This window comes from Entelurus aequoreus, linkage group LG26 (genome assembly GCF_033978785.1).
Source record: "Entelurus aequoreus isolate RoL-2023_Sb linkage group LG26, RoL_Eaeq_v1.1, whole genome shotgun sequence".
NCBI lineage: Eukaryota > Metazoa > Chordata > Actinopteri > Syngnathiformes > Syngnathidae > Entelurus > Entelurus aequoreus.
Genome location: NC_084756.1, coordinates 2436953 through 2459718, shown reverse-complemented (window position 1 = coordinate 2459718; position 22766 = coordinate 2436953). Strand labels below are relative to the sequence as shown.

The window sequence follows — 22766 nt, the reverse complement described above, 5'->3', positions numbered from 1 at the left end:
ATTTGGAAAAAGAAAAGTGTAAAAATAAAAATTAGCATGAAGTACACGTTTGTGTACTTATGGACTAAGTACATCATATAAAAAGATGATTTTTAGTTTTTATTCTAATTAGGATCCAATAAGCCCAAATAGCAAAGAGAAATTTAAAAAAGCATGTAAACAAATAGCTTGGGCCTTAAGAGGTTAATGGCCATGCGCCTTCTTATCTGGCCTGCTTTTACCATTTTAAAAAAAATTAAAGGTTAAAGACACACTTTTTCATCCAGCTTTTTCACTGATTTTTTTAAAAATGTATTATGGTGTTATTTTGTATTTTATTAATTCCTATAACTACCAGTATTCTCTCAAGGTTTAGTTTTTATTCACTCATTGTAGGATAAAATATATGTAAAAATTAAATATAAATAATTCATTTTTACATATATTTTATCCTATGATTCCTACTATTCTTTAGATGGCATTCATTTAATTTTCACTTTTTCCTATTGTAAATAGAGCTGTGTGCGAGTGTGTGTGTGTTCATTTGTATTTATGTGAAGTGAATTGTGAAGTGAATTATATTTATATAGCGCTTTTCCTCTATTGACTCAAAGCACTTTACATAGTGAAACCCAATGTCTGAGTTACTTTTCTAAACCAGTGTGGGTGGCACTGGGAGCAGGTGGGTAAAGTGTCTTGCCCAAGGACACAACGGCAGTGACTAGGTTAGCAGAAGCGGGGATCGAACCTGGAACCCTAAAGTTGCTGGCACGGCCACTCTACCAACCGAGCTATACCGTGTTTTCTTCTCTTCTTTCTTCTTTTTTTGTGTAAATCACTATCAGCCCGATTTACTGAAGGTTTGCGTGTACTAAAACACAAAGCTGATCTACTAAACATGTGCAAAGTGGTCTGTTAAGTGAGCAGAATAATTTTGCGTCTTCGTTAATATGCCAAATATATGCTGATCTATAAAAGCCCACAATACTGGGAGGAGAAAACGCAAAAATAATTATTTAGCACACGCATCATGATTTATCAACACTCATCACCATTTTGGGAGCACTTTTTTGCGTTTTATTTAGCACGTTTAAAAAGGACGCGCTAGATATTAAACATATTGTCTATTCAGCAACATCCTTTTATAATTTTATAGCTTAAGGAGCGGATTAAAATGGATGAAAATTAATGCATTTTGGTTTTTGTTAGGAAATATATTACTGTATCTCCTACATGAAAATACGTTTTACATTCTGCATTTTCTTGCGTTTCAGCCCTTCCAGACGCACAAATGTCACCCTGCATTTCCACCTTCTTCACCTCGAAATTGCCCTGACTTTTACGAGATCTCGCGTTATCCGCGCTTAATCACGTGACGAAGGAAGTAGTAATAAAGCACAAAACGTTTATTCTGGTCCGGATAAATAAAGTCAGTCCTCTGCTTTCCTGGTCTCCGTATCAGCTGATATTTGGCACAGCCCCCCATGTCCCCATTATGTATGCCTGTACATTTTTCTTACATTTTGGACCTCCAGAACCAGCATGTCCTCGTCCATTTGTGTCAACAAGATGAAATTTAGTCTGAAAACCTTTAAAAAGTTGACTCCATGTTCATCGTCACCCATTAGGACCTTTCAGAGTGTAAAATACCCTCCGCCCCGATTTTATTTTGAAAGTAAACCGGGTACTTTGTTTTTGTGCATAAAATCCTGTCCAACACTGGCAGATTTTAGCCAAATTGAACGGATTTGTCCAGCAAAAATAGAAGCTTTGCGTATTTCAGCGCTGGAATGTCGGCACACAGTTAGGAGCATGATAACCAGTGTTCATAATAACGGCGTTATATGATAACTTACTTTTGCTGGTAACGAGTAATCTAATTAATTACTTCCATCCATTCATCCATCTTCTTCCGCTTATCCGAGGTCGGGTCGCGGGGGCAGCAGCCTAAGCAGGGAAGCCCAGACTTTCCTCTACCCAGCCACTTCGTCCAGCTCTTCTCGGGGGATCCCGAGGCGTTCCCAGGCCAGCCGGGAGACATAGTTTTCCCAACGGGTTCTGGGTCTTCCCCGTGGCTATTTACCGGTCGGACGTGCCCGAAACACCTCCCTAGGAGGCATTTGGGTGGCATCCTGACCAGATGCCCGAACCACCTCATCTGGCTCCACTCGATGTGGAGGAGCAGCGGCTTTACTTTGAGCTCCTCCCGGATGGCAGAGCTTCTCACCCTATCTCTAAGGGAGAGCCCCGCCACCCGGCGGAGGAAACTCATTTCGGGCGCCTGTACCCGCGATCTTGTCTTTTCGGTCATAACCCAAAGCTCATGACCATAGGTGAGGATGGGAACGTAGATCGACCGGTAAATTGAGAGCTTTGCCTTCCGGCTCAGCTCCTTCTTCACCACAACGGATCGATACAGCGTCCGCATTACTGAAGACGCTGCACCGATCCGCCTGTCGATCTCACGATCCACTCTTCCCTCACTCGTGAACAAGACTTCGAGGTACTTGAACTCCTCCACTTGGGGTAGGGTCTCCTCCCCAACCTAGAGATGGCACGCCACCCTTTCCCGGGCGAGAACCATGGACTCGGACTTGGAGGTGCTGATTCTCATCCCAGTCGCTTCACACTCGGCTGCGAACCGATCCAGTGAGAGCTGAAGATCCTGGCCAGATGAAGACATCAGAACCACATCATCTGCAAAAAGCAGAGACCTAATCCTGCAGCCACCAAACCGGATCCCCTCAACGCCTTGACTGCGCCTAGAAATTCTGTCCATAAAAGTTATGAACAGAATGGGTGACAAAGGGCAGCCTTGGCGGAGTCCAACCCTCACTGGAAACGTGTCCGACTTACTGCCGGCAATGCGGACCAAGCTCTGGCACTGATCATACAGGGAGCGGACCGCCACGATCAGACAGTCCGATACTCCATACTCTCTGATCACTCCCCACAGGACTTCCCTAAGGGACACGGTCGAATGCCTTTTCCAAATCCATAAAGCACATGTAGACTGGTTGGGCAAATTCCCATGCACCCTCAAGGACCCTGCCGAGAGTATAGAGCTGGTCCACAGTTCCACGACCAGGACGAAAACCACACTGTTCCTCCTGAATCCGAGGTTGGACTATCCGGCGTAGCCTCCTCTCCAATACACCTGAATAGACCTTACCGGGAAGGCTGAGGAGTGTGATCCCATGATAGTTGGAACACACCCTCTGGTTCCCCTTCTTAAAGAGAGCCACCACCCCGGTCTACCAATCCAGAGGTACTGCCCCCGATGTCCATGCGATGCTGCAGAGTCTTGTCAATTAATTACTTAATTAGATTAATTAACTGTTTAAGTTTCAGCTTTGCAACCATACTCCCTCCGGAACCCAAAGACTTTGGTTTCCCGGACGCTGCCCGGCGGGTCATAGGTATAACGTCGCCGGATCGCTAGTTGGCATCAATTATGGTCGGAAATACGACGATATCTGATCGTCTTCGAACCTCCGTTTTTCGTTCTTACAACGCCATTAGAGATAGCTCGATGTAACGTGACACGCTACTTTTGTTGTGGTGTTCTTTATGTCGACAACAACACAGGGTCATTAGTGCAGCAAGTTCAATGCAGAAAAAATATATTTTTAATGGCGGAAGCAACAAGCACTATCGCACTAAAATGAACTTGATATCAAACAGGAAGAGGCGACATCGCACCGTGACACAGCAGACAACAACATACGCGATGGGAATACTGAACGACAAACCAATGATTGAAGTGACAAGCTTGCCATCCAAACAATACCCCGTTTGTTGACAAGAAGATATGAGCGCCATATCTTTATTTTTTTAAACGCCGTTTGCCTCTTGCCTGTGTGTGAACAGTGCTGTATAAATAAAGGTTGATATACATACAGTCAGCATTGTGCTGCAATTTGTAGTCAAGTGGTGACCTGAACATGTCAACGATCCTCACTCCAGTCCGGGTTGATGAATTTTAACGATGTCCTCATATCTCAGGGTGCTAATGCGACGGAAGTGCACCCGGCGCTTTGTTTTTTTAAATGTATTCTTCCAGAGAGGAAGCGAGTTGTGTGAAAAGCAGCACTCGAGCGTCATCTCGCATGAAGAGCTCCTCTCTCTCTCTCTCTCTCTCTCTCTCCCTCCCTCCTTTGTTCCTCTCCTCCTGCCTGATCTCTTCATCCCCGAAATGATCCCAGTCTGATTCCACGGCCTCGACTCCGTGCTGCAACACTGTCCAAGTCAAACATTTGTGATGTTGACCTTGATGATGATGATGTGCCCCTTCTCTCTCTCTCTCTGCAGAGTTACCTTACGGCTGGGAGGAAATTGACGACCCGCAGTACGGAAACTACTACGTTGAGTAAGTCTCTTGCTGATGCGCAGAAAACATCGCACCGGGGAGCGTGGTCGTGTGCATTAGCCACACCCTAGCATGCATCAAAACCATCTAAAAAAATAAACATGCATCCTTTTTTTGGAATGATGACAGTATAAACACGTTTTAGGGCACAACAAAAGGCTAAGTCGGGCTTAATGGCAAAGACTACTTTCTAGCTAGGCAACACACCACAGCATGTACACTACTACTGCCATCTAATGGAATTGCAACTGCGTGCAAAGTCCACTATATAATACGTGCAAAATACAGTCAAATAATTTTACTACTAAATTAAAAGAGAGTCAAATAATTTTACTACTAAATTAAAAGAGTTGAATAATTTTACTAATATATTAAAAGAAAGTCAATTAATTGTACTACTAAATTAAAAGAGTCGAATAATTGTATTACCAAATTAAGAGAGTCAATTAATTTTACTACTAAATTAAGAGTCAAAAAATTTGACTACTAAATTAAGAGAGTCAAATAATTTTTACTCTTAAATTAAAAGAATGCCAAATAATTGTACTACTAAATTAAAAGAGAGTCAAAGAATTGTACTACTAAATTAAGAGTCAAATAATGTTACTAATAAATTAAGAGAGTCAAATAATTGTACTACTAAAATAAAAGAGTCAAATAATTGTACTATTATATCAAAAGAGTCAAATAATTTAACTACTAAATTAAGAGGGAGTCAAATAATTTTACTACTAAATTAAGAGAGTCAAATAATTGTACTTTTAAATTAAGAGTCAAATAATTTTACTACTAAAATAAAAGAGTGAAATAATTGTACTACTATATTAAAAGAGTCAAATAATTTTACTACTAAATTAAGAGGGAGTCAAATAATTTTGCTACTAAATTAAGAGAGTCAAATAATTGTACTTCTAAATTAAGAGTCAAATAATTTTACTACTAAAATAAAAGAGTGAAATAATTGTACTACTATATTAAAAGAGTCAAATAATTTTACTACTAAATTAAGAGGGAGTCAAATAATTTTACTAATAAATTAAGAGAGTCAAATAATTGTACTTATAAATTAAGAGTCAAATAATTTTACTACTAAAATAAAAGAGTGAAATAATTGTACTACTATATTAAAAGAGTCAAATAATTTTACTACTAAATTAAGAGGGAGTCAAATAATTTTACTACTAAATTAAGAGAGTCAAATAATTGTACTACTAAATTAAGAGAGTCAAATAATTTTACTACTAAATTAAAAGAGAGTCAAATAATTTTACTACTAAAATAAAAGAGTCAAATAATTTTACTACTAAAATAAAGGAGTTGAATAATTTTACTACTAAATTAAGAGAGAGTCAAATAATTTTACTACTAAATTAAAAGAGTCAAATGATTTTACTACTAAATTAAGAGTCAAATAATTGTACTACTAAATTAAGAGTCAAATAATTTTACTACTAAATTAAAAGAGAGTCAAATAATTTTACTACTAAATTAAAAGAGAGTCAAATCATTTTACTACTAAATTAAGAGAGTCAAATACTTGTACTACTAAATTAAGAGAGTCAAATAATTTTAATGCTAAATTAAAAGAGAGTCAAATAATTTTACTACTAAAATAAAAGAGTCAAATAATTTTACTACTAAAATAAAGGAATTTAATAATTTTACTAACATATTAAAATAAAGTCAATTAATTTTACTACTAAATTAAAAGAGTCAAATGATTTTACTACTAAATTAAGAGAGTCAAATAATTGCACTACTAAATTAAGAGTCAAATAATTTTACAACTAAAATAAAAGAGTCAAATAATTGTACTACTAAATTAAGAGAGTCAAATAATTGTACTTCTAAATTAAGAGTCAAATAATTTTACTACTAAAATAAAAGAGTGATATAATTGTACTACTATATTAAAACAGTCAAATAATTTTACTACTAAATTAAGAGGGTGTCAAATAATTTTACTACTAAAATAAAAGAGTCAAATAATTTCACTACTAAAATAAAGGAGTTGAATAATTTTACTAATACATTAAAAGAGAGTCAAATAATTGTACTATTAAATTAAGAGTCAAATAATTGTACTACTAAATTAAAAGAGAGTCAAATAATTTTACTACTAAAATAAGAGTCAAATAATTTTACTACTAAAATAAAGGAGTAATTTTACTAATATATTAAAAAAAAAGTCAATTAATTTTACTACTAAATTAAAAGAGTCAAATGATTTTACTACTAAATTAAGAGTCAAATAATTTTACTACTAAATTAAGAGTCAAATAATTGTACTACTAAAATAAAGGAGTCGAATAATTTTACTAATATATTAAAAGAAAGTCAATTAATTTTACTACTAAATTAAAAGAGTCAAATAATTTTACTAATAAAATAAGAGTCAAATAATTTTTCTACTAAAATAAGAGTCAAATAATTTTACTACTAAATTAAAAGAGTACAATAATTTTACTACTAAGTTAAAAGAGTCAAATAATTTTACTACTAAATTAAAAGAGTCAAATAATATTACTACTAAATTAAAATAAAGTCAATTAATTTGATTACTAAATTAAAAGAGTCAAATGATTTTACTACTAAATTAAGAGTCAAATAATTTTACTACTAAACTAAGAGAGTCAAATAATTTTACTACTAAATTAAAAGAGAGTCAAATAATTGTACTACTAAATTAAGAGTCAAATAATTTTACTACTAAATTAAAAGAGAGTCAAATAATTTTACTACTAAAATAAGAGTCAAATAATTTTACTACTAAAATAAAGGAGTAATTTTACTAATATATTAAAAGAAAGTCAATTAATTGTACTACTAAATTAAAAGAGTCAAATGATTTTACTACTAAATTAAGAGTCAAATAATTTTACTACTTAATTAAGAGTCAAATAATTTTACTACTAAAATAAAAGAGTCAAATAATTGTACTACTAAAATAAAGGAGTCGAATAATTTTACTAATATATTAAAAGAAAGTCAATTAATTTTACTACTAAATTAAAAGAGTCAAATAATTTTACTAATAAAATGAGAGTCAAATAATTGTTCTACTAAAATAAGAGTCAAATAATTTTACTACTAAATTAAAAGAGCAAAATAATTTTACTACTAAGTTAAAAGAGTCTAATAATTTTACTACTAAATTAAAAGAGTCAAATAATATTACTACTAAATTAAAATAAAGTCAATTAATTTTACTACTAAGTTAAAAGAGTCAAATAATTGGACGGCGTGGCGAAGTTGGTAGAGTGGCTGTGCCAGCAATCGGAGTGTTGCTGGTTACTGGGGTTCAATTCCCACCTTCTACCTTCCTAGTCACGTCCGTTGTGTCTTAGGACAAGACACTTCACCCTTTGCCTCTGATGGCTGCTGGTTAGCGCCTTGCATGGCAGCTCCCGCCATCAGTGTGTGAATGTGTGTGAATGGGTGAATGTGGAAATAGTGTCAAAGCGCTTTGAGTACCTTGAAGGTAGAAAAGCGCTATACAAGTATAACCCATTTATCATTTATTATTACTACTAAATTAAAAGAGTCAAATAATTTTACTAATAAATTGAGAGTCAAATAATTTTACTACTAAATTAAAAGAGTAAAATAATTTTACTAATAAATTGAGAGTCAAATAATTGTTCTACTAAATTAAGAGAGTCAAATAATGTCTATGACTTTAGCTCCAGACTTCTTCTGTGTGAATGTAACATTACTGCCACAAGTGGCGGGAAAGTGTATTACAACCGAGTACTGCCGCGGCCCATACCGACCACAGCTGGGAAACAGATATATTCTAGCGCAGTGTTTTTCAACCTTTTCTGACCCAAGGCACATGTTTTTCATTGAAAAAATCTCGAGGCACACCACCAACAGAAAACATAAAAATATGAAACGCAGCAGCCGATATTGACAGTTAAAGTCGTTCCCGCTATTGTTGGATATGACTTTAAAGCATAACCAAGCATGCATCAATATAGCTCTTGTCTCAAAGTAGGTGTACTGTCACCACCTGTCACATCACGCCGTGACTTATTTGGAGTTTTTGGTGTTTTCCTGTGTGTAGTGTTTTAGTTGTTGTCTTGCGCTCCTATTTTGTTGTTGATTGTCATGTCATATATGGATGTACTTTGTGGACGCCGTCTGCTCCACACACTGTAAGTCTTTGCTGTCGTCCAGCATTCTGTTTTTGTTTACTTTGCAGCCAGTTCAGTTTTAGTTTAGTTTTACATAGCCTTCCCTAAGCTTCAATGCCTTTTGTTTATTTTTTGGTTTAAGGGTTAGATACCTTTTTACCTGCACACTGCCTCCCGCTGTCTTCTGCATATTGTAAACACCACAAACCATGTTCCCAAATCTACACAGCAATTAGCTACCTGCTGCCACCTATTGATATGGAAGAGTATTACACGGTTGCTCTGCCGAGCTCTAGACAGCACAGACACTCAACAATGGCACATTATAATTACTGGTCTGCAACAAATATTTTTAACCCAATTAGGTGAAATTACATCATCTCCCACGGCACACCAGACAACATCTCACGGTACACTAGTGCAGTGTTTTTCAACCTTTTTTGAGCCAAAGCACATTTGTTGCGTTGAAAAAATGCGGAGGCACACCACCAGCAGAAATCACTAAAAACGAAACTCAGTTGACAGTAAAAAGTCGTTGGATATGACTTTAAAGCATAACCAAGCATGCATCAATATAGCTCTTGTCTCAAAGTAGATGTACTGTCACCACCTGTCACATCACGCCCTGACTTATTTTGGGTTTTTTGCTGTTTTCCTGTGTGTAGTGTTTTAGTTCTTGTCTTGTGCTCCTATATTGGTGGTTTTTCCTCTTTTTTTGGTATTTTCCTGTAGCAGTTTTATGTCTTCCTTTGAGCGATATTTCCCGCATCTACTTTGTTTAAGCAATCAAGAATATTTCAGTTGTTTTTATCCTTCTTTGTGGGGACATTGTTGATTGTCATGTCATGTTTGGATGTACATTGTGGACGCCGTCTTTGCTCCACAGTAAGTTTTTGCTGTCGTCCAGCATTCTGTTTTTGTTTACTGTGTAGCCAGTTCAGTTTTAGTTTCGTTCTGCATAGCCTTCCCTAAGCTTCAATGCCTTTTCTTAGGGGCACTCACCTTTTGTTTATTTTTGGTTTAAGCATGAGACACCTTTTTACCTGCGCACTGCCTCCCGCTGTTTCCGACATCTACAAAGCAATTAGCTACCTGCTGCCACCTACTGATATGGAAGAGTATTACACGGTTACTCTGCCCATCTCTAGACAGCAACGACACTCAACAACAACACATCATTTGCAGACTATAATTACTGGTTTGCAAAAAACATTTTTAACCCAAATAGGTGAATTTGGATAATCTCCCACGGCACACCAGACTATATCTCACGGCACACTAGCGTGCCGCGGCACAGTGGTTGAAAGACACTGTTCTAGGGGGCGCACACAGTATAGTATCACACGTAGTAGTACACGTGTAGTAGTACACATGTAGTAGTACACGTGTAGTAGTACACATGTGCATCAGTCCAAATGAGTGAAGTCAACATTCCTGGCCTGCACGTGACCGTCCTCTCAGTTTCTCACAGAATGTTGACGTTTGGAAACAAAAAAAACGCGCGCGTCTTGTTCGGTCCATCTAAGCCGCGGACGCTCCCGGCTAATACGGAAGAGCAGACGGTCAAGATTTCCCTGCACGGTGCTGCTAATTCGGTGTGTGCACTGTGGGCGTCTCTGCAGACTTCTTGGCAGCAGGCGCTTTGGAAGAAAAGGAGGGGTGTCACTGTTTTTTTTACCGGGTCATTCTGTGGGAGGAAATCTGCCAGGTGACAGCGCAGAGACGTTTGGACCAGCAGAGAGGGCACGACATGCTTGACAACAGATCTCTGGAGGAACAATGGCTTCTCCTGCCAGGGGGGCCGTCGGGCAATTTGGAGTTGTTTTTTAAAGGAGCGGGCGGGCTCGCACGGGGAGCTTCATTCCCTCCAATATTAAATGGCTGAATGCCATCACGGAGCGGAGCCGGCCTTTGCCGAAACGTGCGCTGCGTTATTAATGAGCGGATTAATAATAACCGAGCCGCTGACTTCATTTCATGCGGAAGGAGCGCGTGCATAATTGACTGCAGCAAAGAGGTGGCTCGGTAGGGTTTGAGCATGTACCGCGTCAGCCAGAGAAATCACTGTTACATAAAAAAAAAAACATGAAAAAATGGAATAAAAGATCAAACAAGTGAAATGTGACAAGAACAAGTTGCAATTTTGACTCTCATAACAAAACGGTGCCATGCAGTTGTTTTCTTTAAAGCCCCAGTGGAGTGGAAAAACAAGTCGCCTCTATATTGAAGCTATTATCATATATATTTGATTTATGACACCTAAAGACTTCTAAAGTTTACAAATAAATAAATAAATATGATAAAAATAGTATCAATTTCACAAAGAATCCTGAGACATTTTGAGAGATAATGAGCAAGCCAGCCATGTGACGTAGCGAAGGAACCACAGATCCCTTCCCCATCAACAACAATGCTAGTCAAGCAGACTTTGTGAGAGCCAACAACGATTACTTTGGGACAAATTAGGATCCAGAGCAGACCTGGGCAATATCATGCCCGGGGGCCACATGCGGCCCGTTAAGCTTTTCAATTTGGCCCGCCGGACATTCCCAAATAATTATTTTAGATCTTTAAGATGTAAAGTGTAGCTGCCATTATGATGTGCAGTGATGTTTTCTAATGACCGTAAATCTTCAACTATACAAAGTATTTCAATGGTTGGAATCTGTGCTTTTGCATGATATACTAGTTACTATGGTCATCTAATTAGTTACTATGGTAATCTAATTAGTTACTATATTAATGTAATTCAGGGGTCACCAACCTTTTTGAAACCAAGAGCTACTTCTTGGGTACTGGTTAATGCGAAGGGCTACCAGTTTGATACACACTTAAATAAATTGCCAGAAATAGCCAATTTGCTTAATTTACCTTTAACTCTATGTTATTATTAATAATTAATGGTATTTACACTTAATTGAACGGTTTAAAAGAGGAGAAAACACGAAAAAAATGACAATTACATTTTGAAACATAGTTTATCTTCAATTTCGACTCTTTAAAATTCAAAATTCAACCGAAAAAAAGAAGAGAAAAACTAGCTAAATTAAATAATTTTGAAAAAATTTAAAAAAGAATTTATGGAACATCATTAGTAATTTTTCCTGATTAAGATTAATTTTAGAATTTTGATGACATGTTTTAAATAGGTTAAAATCCAATCTGCACTTTGTTAGAATATATAACAAATTGGACCAAGCTATATTTCTAACAAAGACAAATCATTATTTCTTCTAGATTTTCCAGAACAAAATTTTTAAAAGAAATTCAAAAGACTTTGAAATACGATTTAAATTTGATTCTACAGATTTTCTAGATTTGCCAGAATAATTTTTTTGAATTTTAATCATAATAAGTTTGAAGAAATATTTCACAAATATTCTTCATCGAAAAAACAGAAGCTAAAATGAAGAATTAAATTAAAATGTATTCATTATTCTTTACAATAGAATTTTTTTTTTTTTACTTGAACATTGATTTAAATTGTCAGGAAAGAAGAGGAAGGAATTTAAAAGGTAAAAAGGTATATTTGTTTAAAAATCCTAAAATCATTTTTAAGGTTGTATTTTTTCTCTAAAATTGTCTTTCTGAAAGTTATAAGAAGCAAAGTAAAAAAATTAATGCATTTATTTAAACAAGTGAAGACCAAGTCTTTAAAATATTTTCTTGGATTTTCAAATTCTATTTGAGTTTGTCTCTCTTAGAATTAAAAATGTCGAGCAAAGCGAGACCAGCTTGCTAGTAAATAAATACAATTTAAAAAATAGAGGCAGCTCACTGGTAAGTGCTGCTATTTGAGCTATTTTTAGAACAGGCCAGCGGGCTACTCATCTGGTCCTTGCGGGCTACCTGGTGCCCGCGGGCACCGCGTTGGTGACCCCTGATCTAATTAGTTACTATGATAACGTAAGTCACAGCAGCTCAGACGAGGCACCAAGCAGTGTGGGTGCGGAGCGTTTCCACAGAGGGTTTCCAGAGCCTGAAATGCGGGTGTCAGGGACAGACGCGGAAGGAGATTTTTACAACAAAGTTCTAAAGCTTAGTGATATATCAGACTGTAGGTGGGGTTTTTTTTACCCTTTGCATTCATATTTTGCTGTGTTTGTTGCATTTTTGTTGTGTTTCGCTTGATTGTAAAATATGTGGATGGAGAGGGGGGGTGACATTCACATGTTGTCAATATTCAGTGTTTTATCCTTCATAGTTAATATTGTAAATCCCACATTCTTTATTTTCATGTACATTCTGGGTGTCTCATTCAGTAAAAAAATTAAAATTGCATTCCGTTTTTTAAGGCGGTCTGTCATAATGTTTTTAGAATTACATCATACATTATTGTGAGGTTTTGTATTAGTGTTCTTAAAAATAGATATTCCAGCCCCTAGACAAATTTTTTCTCTCTAAATTTGGCCCCCGAGTCAAAATAATTACCGAGGCCTGATCCAGAGCCTCATATTTTTGAGCCCGAACACAAAGAGGATGAGCAATGAGTTTTAGAAGCAATTGTTTTCTTTAAAGTCCCAGTAGAGTGGAAAAACAAGTCGCCTCTATATTGAAGCTATTATCATACAGTATATATTTGATTTATGACGGATGATGGACAGAATTTCTAGGCGCAGTCAAGGCGTTGAGGGGATCTGGTTTGGTAGCTGCAGGATTAGGTCTCTGCTTTTTGCAGATGATGTGGTCCTGATGGCTTCATCTGGCCAGGATCTTCAGCTCTCACTGGATCGGTTCGCAGCCGAGTGTGAAGCGACTGGGATGAGAATCAGCACCTCCATGGTTCTCGCCCGGAAAAGGGTGGAGTGCCGTCTCCGGGTTGGGGAGGACGACCCTGCCCCAAGTGGAGGAGTTCAAGTACCTCGGAGTCTTGTTCACGAGTGAGGGAAGAGGGGATCGTGAGATCGACAGGCGGATCGGTGCGGCGTCTTCAGTAATGCGGACGCTGTATCGATCCGTTGTCGTGAAGAAGGAGCTGAGCCGGAAGGCAAAACTCTCAATTTACCGGTCGATCTACGTTCCCATCCTCACCTATGGTCATGAGCTTTGGGTTATGACCGAAAGGACAAGATCACAGTTACAAGCGGCCGAAATGAGTTCCCTCCGCCGGGTGGCGGGTCTCTCCCTTAGAGATAGGGTGAGAAGCTCTGTCATCCGGGAGGAACTCGAAGTAAAGCCACTGCTCCTCCACATGGAGAGGAGCCAGATGAGGTGGTTCGGGCATCTGGTCAGGATGCCACCCGAACGCTTCCCTAGGGAGGTGTTTAGGGCACGTCCGACCGGTAGGAGGCCACGGGGAAGACCCAGGACACGTTGGGAAGACTATGTCTCCCGGCTGGCCTGGGAACGCCTCGGGATCCCCCGGGAGGAGCTGGACGAAGTGGCTGGGGAGAGGGAAGTCTGGGCTTCCCAAACATCCTTGCGCGAGTATGGAACAAAATGATGTCGCCGAGGGAGGGCATAACATAAAAGAATTGAGAAGCGCTGACGTACAAAATTCTGACATCTCACCTTGTTTGTGTTGCAGCCACATCAACCAGAAAACCCAGTTTGAGAACCCGGTCCTGGAGGCCAAGAAGAGGCTGAGCCAAGGGACAGCCGTCATCCAGAAGGCTGCAGCATCTCATGGTATTTTATTGTATTTTTTTAAATGCACGTAGAATATTTCCTAATAGAAATTTAAGTAAGTGGTTCTTAAACTTTTAAACCTCGGGAGTCGGGACCCAACCTTTCCACTACAGACAGGCGCAAATATCAACACTGAATTACTCATCTAACTCTTGATTTGAGTCGTATTCAATAGTTGTATCTAACCTACTTACAGTTTACAATCTTGTCAAATGTTATGAAAGCATGTGTTCATCACAAAGATTATTATTTATTTAACAAATAAACTTAGGCTTAGGTCAGGCTGATTAGAAAAACAAGGACTAACCAAATATCCTGCATAAGAAGGGACTCATAAATAACAAAAAACAATCATTTACATACAAATATGTTGTGCCAAAATGAATAAATTGATCATATATATGTTTCTTAACTTTATTTTTTGGGGGGTTAAATTAAGGTTAATTTAAAAAATAAAACATAAAATTAACTAAACTGTCAGTACAATTAAAGTGCAAATGAAAATACAGATACCACTTTAGTCATATTTTTGCGCTTTAGAAACTTCTCTTAAGACTTAAGCTCCAGACTTCTTCTGTTTGTTTGAGATTGTCATTACTGCCACAAGTGGCGGAAACATGTATTACAACCCGTTACGGGCCACAGCTGAGAATTGTTTTGGGGTGGCCCCCTAGTGGGCGCTCTGTTAGGTATTATTAAGAAATTTCACGCATAAGCACCGCCAAAAGTCCCTTGAAAGTCGGGATGTCCCGATCAACATTTTTGGCCTCCGATCCTGACACGATCTCCAGTCCGGATTACAGAAGTGAATTTTTATTTTTGGATGTATTTGACAGGGACAGTACAATGAAACATTGCTACCCAGAGGTAACCAATGTCAAAGTACATTAGACTTCTAGCCACAGGCTAATTTGCAAGCCTCGTCCCGGGTTAGGCTTTTAAAGCAAAATTGAGAAAAGTGAAAAAAACATACCAAAGTGTGGAAGTCGATCCCTACCCGTTCCACGGATACCACGCCACAAGAGCCAGGCGTGCTGTTTTAACAGAGTTTTATTTTTCCATCCAGATTTCCAACACAATCTTTTCATGTAGGTTTTTACTCCAATCTCTCTCAACTCCTCTTCCTCCGCTGGCCGCTCACTGTTAGACAACAGATGATTAGATTAACACGTACCACCTGTGAAATCTAAACACCTGCTATCTGTGTCTCGCCGTCCCGCACATGCCCCGCCCCTAGCTGATGGTGCTCCGCCCTCGACACCATTTCCAGAGGCGGTGACCTTTGCTCCTGCAGGCGCGCTGACGCACTTCCCTCCACTCAAAGGATTAGGACAAATACAAAATAGAAATAATTGGCCCAATTTGTCCGTACTACACCCAGTTCTAGTGCTCACACTTCTCATTTTACTTAAGCCACTTTTTCAGTTTTGTGGAGAACATTTTAATTTTTAATTTTAAACTCCAGTGGCAAAGAGTTCCACACACGTGAACCCAGAGTTGTCCGGCACTTTTTCACTACAGCTCCCACCGACTGCAGCTCCAGTCTGCACCCCTTAACTACTGTACCTTTGTACTTCTTTACACATCACATCAGGGGCTAATCCATTAATACACTTAAAAATATATATTTTAAAAATTAGACATTTGTAAAAATTATCGAAACTCATCATGTTATATTTTTGGGTAATAAGGCAGTGACGACACTTCATTGGTTTTTGGTCAAATAGCTTTAGTGTTTCTTTATATAATGACAACAGAGGCTTCACTACACGTGTTGTGGCCTGTCCCCAGACCATGACACAATAAGACATATGAGATCAATCAATCAATCAATCAATCAATCAATGTCTACTTATACAGCCCTAAATCACAAGTGTCTCAAAGGGCTGCACAAGCCACGACGACATCCTCGGTTCAGATCCCACATCAGGGCAAGAAAAAACTCAACCAGTGGGATGACAATGAGAAACCTTGGAGGGGACCGCAGATGTGGGGACCCCACCCTGGGCGACCGGTGCAATGGACGTCGAGTGGATATAGCATAATATTGTGAGAGTCCAGTCCATAGTGGATCTAGCATAATACTGTGAGAGTCCAGTCCATAGTGGATCTAACATAATATTGTGAGAGTCCAGTCCATAGTGGATCTAACATAATAGTGTGAGAGTCCAGTCCATAGTGGATCTAACATAATAGTGTGAGAGTCCAGTCCATAGTGGATCTAACATAATAGTGGGAGTCCAGTCCATAGTGGATCTAACTAATAGTATGAGAGTCCAGTCCATAGTGGATCTAACATAATAGTGTGAGAGTCCAGTCCATAGTGGATCTAACATAATAGTGTGAGAGTCCAGTCCATAGTGGATCTAACATAATAGTGAGAGTCCAGTCCATAGTGGATCTAACATAATCTTGTGAGAGTCCAGTCCATAGTGGATCTAACATAATAGTGTGAGAGTCCATTCCATAGTGGATCTAACATAATATTGTGAGAGTCCAGTCCATAGTGGATCTAACATAATAGTGTGAGAGTCCAGTCCATAGTGGATCTAACCTAATATTGTGAGTCCAGTCCATAGTGGATCTAACATAATAGTGTGAGAGTCCATTCCATAGTGGATCTAACATAATATTGTGAGAGTCTAGTCCATAGTGGATCTAACATAATAGTGAGAGTCCAGTCCATAGTGGATCTAACATAATATTGTGAGAGTCCAGTCCATAGTGGATCTAACATAATAGTGTGAGAGTTCAGTCCATAGTGGATCTGACATGATAGTGTGAGAGTCCAGTCCATAGTGGATCTGACATGATAGTGTGAGAGTCCAGTCCATAGTGGATCTGACATGATAGTGTGAGAGTCCAGTCCTTAGTGGATCTAACATAATAGTGTGAGAGTCCAGTCCATAGTGGATCTAACAAAATATTGTGAGATTCCAGTCCGTAGTGGATCTAGCATAAGTGTGAGAGTCCAGTCCATAGTGGATCTAACATAATAGTGTGAGAGTCCAGTCCATAGTGGATCCAACATAATAGTGTGAGAGTCCAGTCCATAGTGGATCTAACAAAATATTGTGAGATTCCAGTCCGTAGTGGATCTAGCATAAGTGTGAGAGTCCAGTCCATAGTGGATCTAACATAATAGTGTGAGAGTCCAGTCCATAGTGGATCTAACCTAATATTGTGAGTCCAGTCCATAGTGGATCTAACATAATATTGTGAGAGTCTAGTCCATAGTGGATCTAACATAATAGTGAGAGTCCAGTCCATAGTGGATCTAACATAATATTGTGAGAGTCCAGTCCATAGTGGATCTAACATAATAGTGTGAGAGTTCAGTCCATAGTGGATCTGACATGATAGTGTGAGAGTCCAGTCCATAGTGGATCTGACATGATAGTGTGAGAGTCCAGTCCATAGTGGATCTAACATAATAGTGTGAGAGTCCAGTCCATAGTGGATCTAACAAAATATTGTGAGATTCCAGTCCGTAGTGGATCTAGCATAAGTGTGAGAGTCCAGTCCATAGTGGATCTAACATAATAGTGTGAGAGTCCAGTCCATAGTGGATCTAACATAATAGTGTGAGAGTCCAGTCCATAGTGGATCTAACAAAATATTGTGAGATTCCAGTCCGTAGTGGATCTAGCATAAGTGTGAGTCCAGTCCATAGTGGATCTAACATAATAGTGTGAGAGTCCAGTCCATAGTGGATCTAACATAATAGTGTGAGAGTCCAGTCCATAGTGGATCTAACATAATAGTGTGAGAGTCCAGTCCATAGTGGATCTAACAAAATATTGTGAGATTCCAGTCCGTAGTGGATCTAGCATAAGTGTGAGAGTCCAGTCCATAGTGGATCTAACATAATAGTGTGAGAGTCCAGTCCATAGTGGATCTAACATAATAGTGTGAGAGTCCAGTCCATAGTGGATCTAACAAAATATTGTGAGATTCCAGTCCGTAGTGGATCTAGCATAAGTGTGAGAGTCCAGTCCATAGTGGATCTAACATAATAGTGTGAGAGTCCAGTCCATAGTGGATCTAACATAATATTGTGAGTCCAGTCCATAGTGGATCTAACATAATATTGTGAGAGTCTAGTCCATAGTGGATCTAACATAATAGTGAGAGTCCAGTCCATAGTGGATCTAACATAATATTGTGAGAGTCCAGTCCATAGTGGATCTAACATAATAGTGTGAGAGTTCAGTCCATAGTGGATCTGACATGATAGTGTGAGAGTCCAGTCCATAGTGGATCTGACATGATAGTGTGAGAGTCCAGTCCATAGTGGATCTAACATAATAGTGTGAGAGTCCAGTCCATGGTGGATCTAACAAAATATTGTGAGATTCCAGTCCGTAGTGGATCTAGCATAAGTGTGAGAGTCCAGTCCATAGTGGATCTAACATAATAGTGTGAGAGTCCAGTCCATAGTGGATCTAACATAATAGTGTGAGAGTCCAGTCCATAGTGGATCTAACAAAATATTGTGAGATTCCAGTCCGTAGTGGATCTAGCATAAGTGTGAGTCCAGTCCATAGTGGATCTAACATAATAGTGTGAGAGTCCAGTCCATAGTGGATCTAACATAATAGTGTGAGAGTCCAGTCCATAGTCGATCTAACATAATAGTGTGAGAGTCCAGTCCATAGTGGATCTAACAAAATATTGTGAGTCCAGTCCATAGTGGATCTAACATAATAGTGTGAGAGTCCATTCCATAGTGGATCTAACATAATATTGTGAGAGTCTAGTCCATAGTGGATCTAACATAATAGTGAGAGTCCAGTCCGTAGTGGATCTAACATAATATTGTGAGAGTCCAGTCCATAGTGGATCTAACATAATAGTGTGAGAGTTCAGTCCATAGTGGATCTGACATGATAGTGTGAGAGTCCAGTCCATAGTGGATCTGACATGATAGTGTGAGAGTCCAGTCCATAGTGGATCTAACATAATAGTGTGAGAGTCCAGTCCATAGTGGATCTAACAAAATATTGTGAGATTCCAGTCCGTAGTGGATCTAGCATAAGTGTGAGAGTCCAGTCCATAGTGGATCTAACATAATAGTGTGAGAGTCCAGTCCATAGTGGATCTAACATAATAGTGTGAGAGTCCAGTCCATAGTGGATCTAACAAAATATTGTGAGATTCCAGTCCGTAGTGGATCTAGCATAAGTGTGAGAGTCCAGTCCATAGTGGATCTAACATAATAGTGTGAGAGTCCAGTCCATAGTGGATCTAACATAATAGTGTGAGAGTCCAGTCCATAGTGGATCTAACATAATAGTGTGAGAGTCCAGTCCATAGTGGATCTAACAAAATATTGTGAGATTCCAGTCCGTAGTGGATCTAGCATAAGTGTGAGAGTCCAGTCCATAGTGGATCTAACATAATAGTGAGTCCAGTCCATAGTGGATCTAACATAATAATGTGAGAGTCCAGTCCATAGTGGATCTGACATAATAGTGAGAGTCCAGTCCATAGTGGATCTAACATAATAGTGTGAGAGTCCAGTCCATAGTGGATCTAACTAATAGTATGAGAGTCCAGTCCATAGTGGATCTAACATAATAGTGTGAGAGTCCAGTCCATAGTGGATCTAACATAATAGTGAGTCCAGTCCATAGTGGATCTAACATAATAGTGTGAGAGTCCAGTCCATAGTGGATCTAACATAATAGTGAGAGTCCAGTCCATAGTGGATCTAACATAATAGTGTGAGAGTCCAGTCCATAGTGGATCTAACTAATAGTATGAGAGTCCAGTCCATAGTGGATCTAACATAATAGTGTGAGAGTACAGTCCATAGTGGATCTAACATAATAGCGAGAGTCCAGTCCATAGTGGATCTAACATCATATTGTGAGAGTCCAGTCCATAGTGGATCTAACATAATAGTGTGAGAGTCCAGTCCATAGTGGATCTAACATAATAGTGAGAGTCCAGTCCATAGTGGATCTAACATAATAGTGTGAGAGTCCAGTCCATAGTGGATCTAACTAATAGTATGAGAGTCCAGTCCATAGTGGATCTAACATAATAGTGTGAGAGTACAGTCCATAGTGGATCTAACATAATAGCGAGAGTCCAGTCCATAGTGGATCTAACATCATATTGTGAGAGTCCAGTCCATAGTGGATCTAACATAATAGTGTGAGAGTCCATTCCATAGTGGATCTAACATAATATTGTGAGAGTCTAGTCCATAGTGGATCTAACATAATAGTGAGAGTCCAGTCCATAGTGGATCTAACATCATATTGTGAGAGTCCAGTCCATAGTGGATCTAACATCATATTGTGAGAGTCCAGTCCATAGTGGATCTGACATGATAGTGTGAGAGTCCAGTCCATAGTGGATCTGACATGATAGTGTGAGAGTCCAGTCCATAGTGGATCTAACATAATAGCGTGAGAGTTCATTCCATAGTGGATCTAACAAAATATTGTGAGATTCCAGTCCATAGTGGATCTAGCATAATAGTGAGAGAGTCCAGTCCATAGTGGATCTAACATAATAGTGTGAGAGCCCAGTCCATAGTGGATCTAACATAATAGTGAGAGAGTCCAGTCCATAGTGGATCTAACATAATAGTGAGAGTCCAGTCCATAGTGGATCTAACATAATATTGTGAGAGTCCAGTCCATAATGGATCTAACATAATAGTGTGATAGTCCAGTCCATAGTGGATCTAACATAATAGTGAGAGTCCAGTCCATAGTGGATCTAACATAATATTGTGAGAGTCCAGTTCATAGTGGATCTAACATAATAGTGTGAGAGTCCAGTCCATAGTGGATCTAACATAATAGTGTGAGAGTCCAGTCCATAGTGGATCTAACATAATAGTGTGAGAGTCCAGTCCATAGTGGATCTAACATAATAGTGTGAGAGTCCAGTCCATAGTGGATCTAACATAATAGTGTGAGAGTCCAGTCCATAGTGGATCTAACATAACAGTGTGAGAGTCCAGTCCATAGTGGGGCCAGCAGGAGATCATCTTGAGTGGAGACAGGTCAGCAGAGCAGAGACGTCCCCAACTGATGCACAGATGAGTGATCCACCCTGGGTCCCCGACTTTGGACAGCTAGCGTTTCATCTGTGGTCACCGAATCTGTGCACCCCCCACCCCCTTCCACGAAGGAGAGGGGGAGAGCAGAAAAGAAACGGCAGATCAACTTGTCTAAAAGGGGGGTCTATTTAAAGCAGGGGTGGGCAATTAATTTTCACCGGGGGCCGCATAAGCAACCCGAGCACTGCTGGAGGGCCACACGACAATATTTCAATTAGATTTTGCTCAATATTATTTTTGATATACCGTAAGATAAATAATAATGATGATAATAATAATAATAATTTAATTTAACCTAACTTAACTTTATACAAAAGCAGATTGCTTTTGATGGTCACTTTATCCTGCATTATCCAACATTTTTCCCCATCAGATTTGGACAACCATCTGTTGTTAAAAATAGTTTTTAATCATATTTATTTTATATTGTTTTTTATATTGGTTTTATATGTAATTGTTTTTTCTTTTTATTCAGTCATTGGTGGAGCTAAGGATAATATTTGAATATTGTTTTTAATATTGTTGTGCAGCACTTTGGAAACATTTTGTTGTTTAAATGTGCTATATAAATAAAGTGGATTGGATTGTCACACCTGCCAGCTTGTCCCAACACGCATTTACCTCTGTGAACAAGTCATTACCTGTGGTTGTCTCTTCAATTGACTGCATCAGAGCTCTCATCCAAAGTTAGCGAAAAACAGTCCATGTCTCCGGGCATATCAGCGCAACAAAGTCCAATAAGCACTCCTTAATAAACTCTCCGTCAGAAAACGCCTTACTTTTTCTGGCGCTTTTGTGAGAAATGACGAAACTTGTCCTGACGGCTGCATCTCTGGGGGTGTGAAATATGGCACAAAGTCCTTGTTGGGTTTGCAGTTTTACCATCAACGCATCAGCCTCCCTTGCGCGCGCTTCATCAGACACATTCCGGTATTTTCCCTCGTGTTTCTTCGTGTAGTGGCGATTAAAATGATATTCAAACACAGCAACCTGTGTACCACACATTAAGCACACGGCTTTACCATTAATTTATGTAAAGAAATACTTGGCAGTCCATGTCTTGTTGGAAACACGCCATTCCTCATCAACTTTTCTTTTTTTAGCGTCTCATCACTTGTCTCTATGCACCTTCACTCACAGGTTCCCCCCAGACATACGGCATAAATAACACATTTCAAAATAAAAGCAGCACAGTTGTATTGCGAGCACGACATAGCAATAACTTTATTTTGTAATTTGTAATTGCGCCGTTCAATTCACTCATAATCGCACACGCGCATACGTCCACACGGAAGTAATACAAATAACGCTTTTCAAAACAAAAGCAGCACCGTTGTATTGCACACTCGACATAGATACTTTTTGAAATTTATTTTGTAATTTATGATTGGCCTCACGTGGGCCGGACAGGGATGCGCAAAGGGCCGTACAATGCCCAGGTCTGATTTAAAGGCTAGAGTATACAAATGAGGCGTGGCGAAGTTGGTAGAGTGGCCGTGCCAGCAATCGGAGTGTTGCTGGTTACTGGGGTTCAATCCCCACCTTCTACCATCCTAGTCACGTCCGTTGTGTC

The 22766-nt window shown here is 38.9% G+C and overlaps 1 protein-coding gene across 2 annotated transcripts in view; it reads left to right on the top strand.

Moving 5' to 3' along the window:
- The window catches only part of LOC133643069 (membrane-associated guanylate kinase, WW and PDZ domain-containing protein 3-like), a 411685-nt gene that overhangs the window by 303675 nt on the left and 85244 nt on the right, over positions 1 to 22766 (top strand). For both annotated transcript variants that reach the window (XM_062037479.1, XM_062037480.1), the window contains exons 7-8: positions 4291 to 4348; positions 14012 to 14112. In XM_062037479.1, coding sequence (XP_061893463.1) covers positions 4291 to 4348; positions 14012 to 14112 — 159 coding nt within the window. The remainder of the gene's footprint in view (positions 1 to 4290; positions 4349 to 14011; positions 14113 to 22766) is intronic.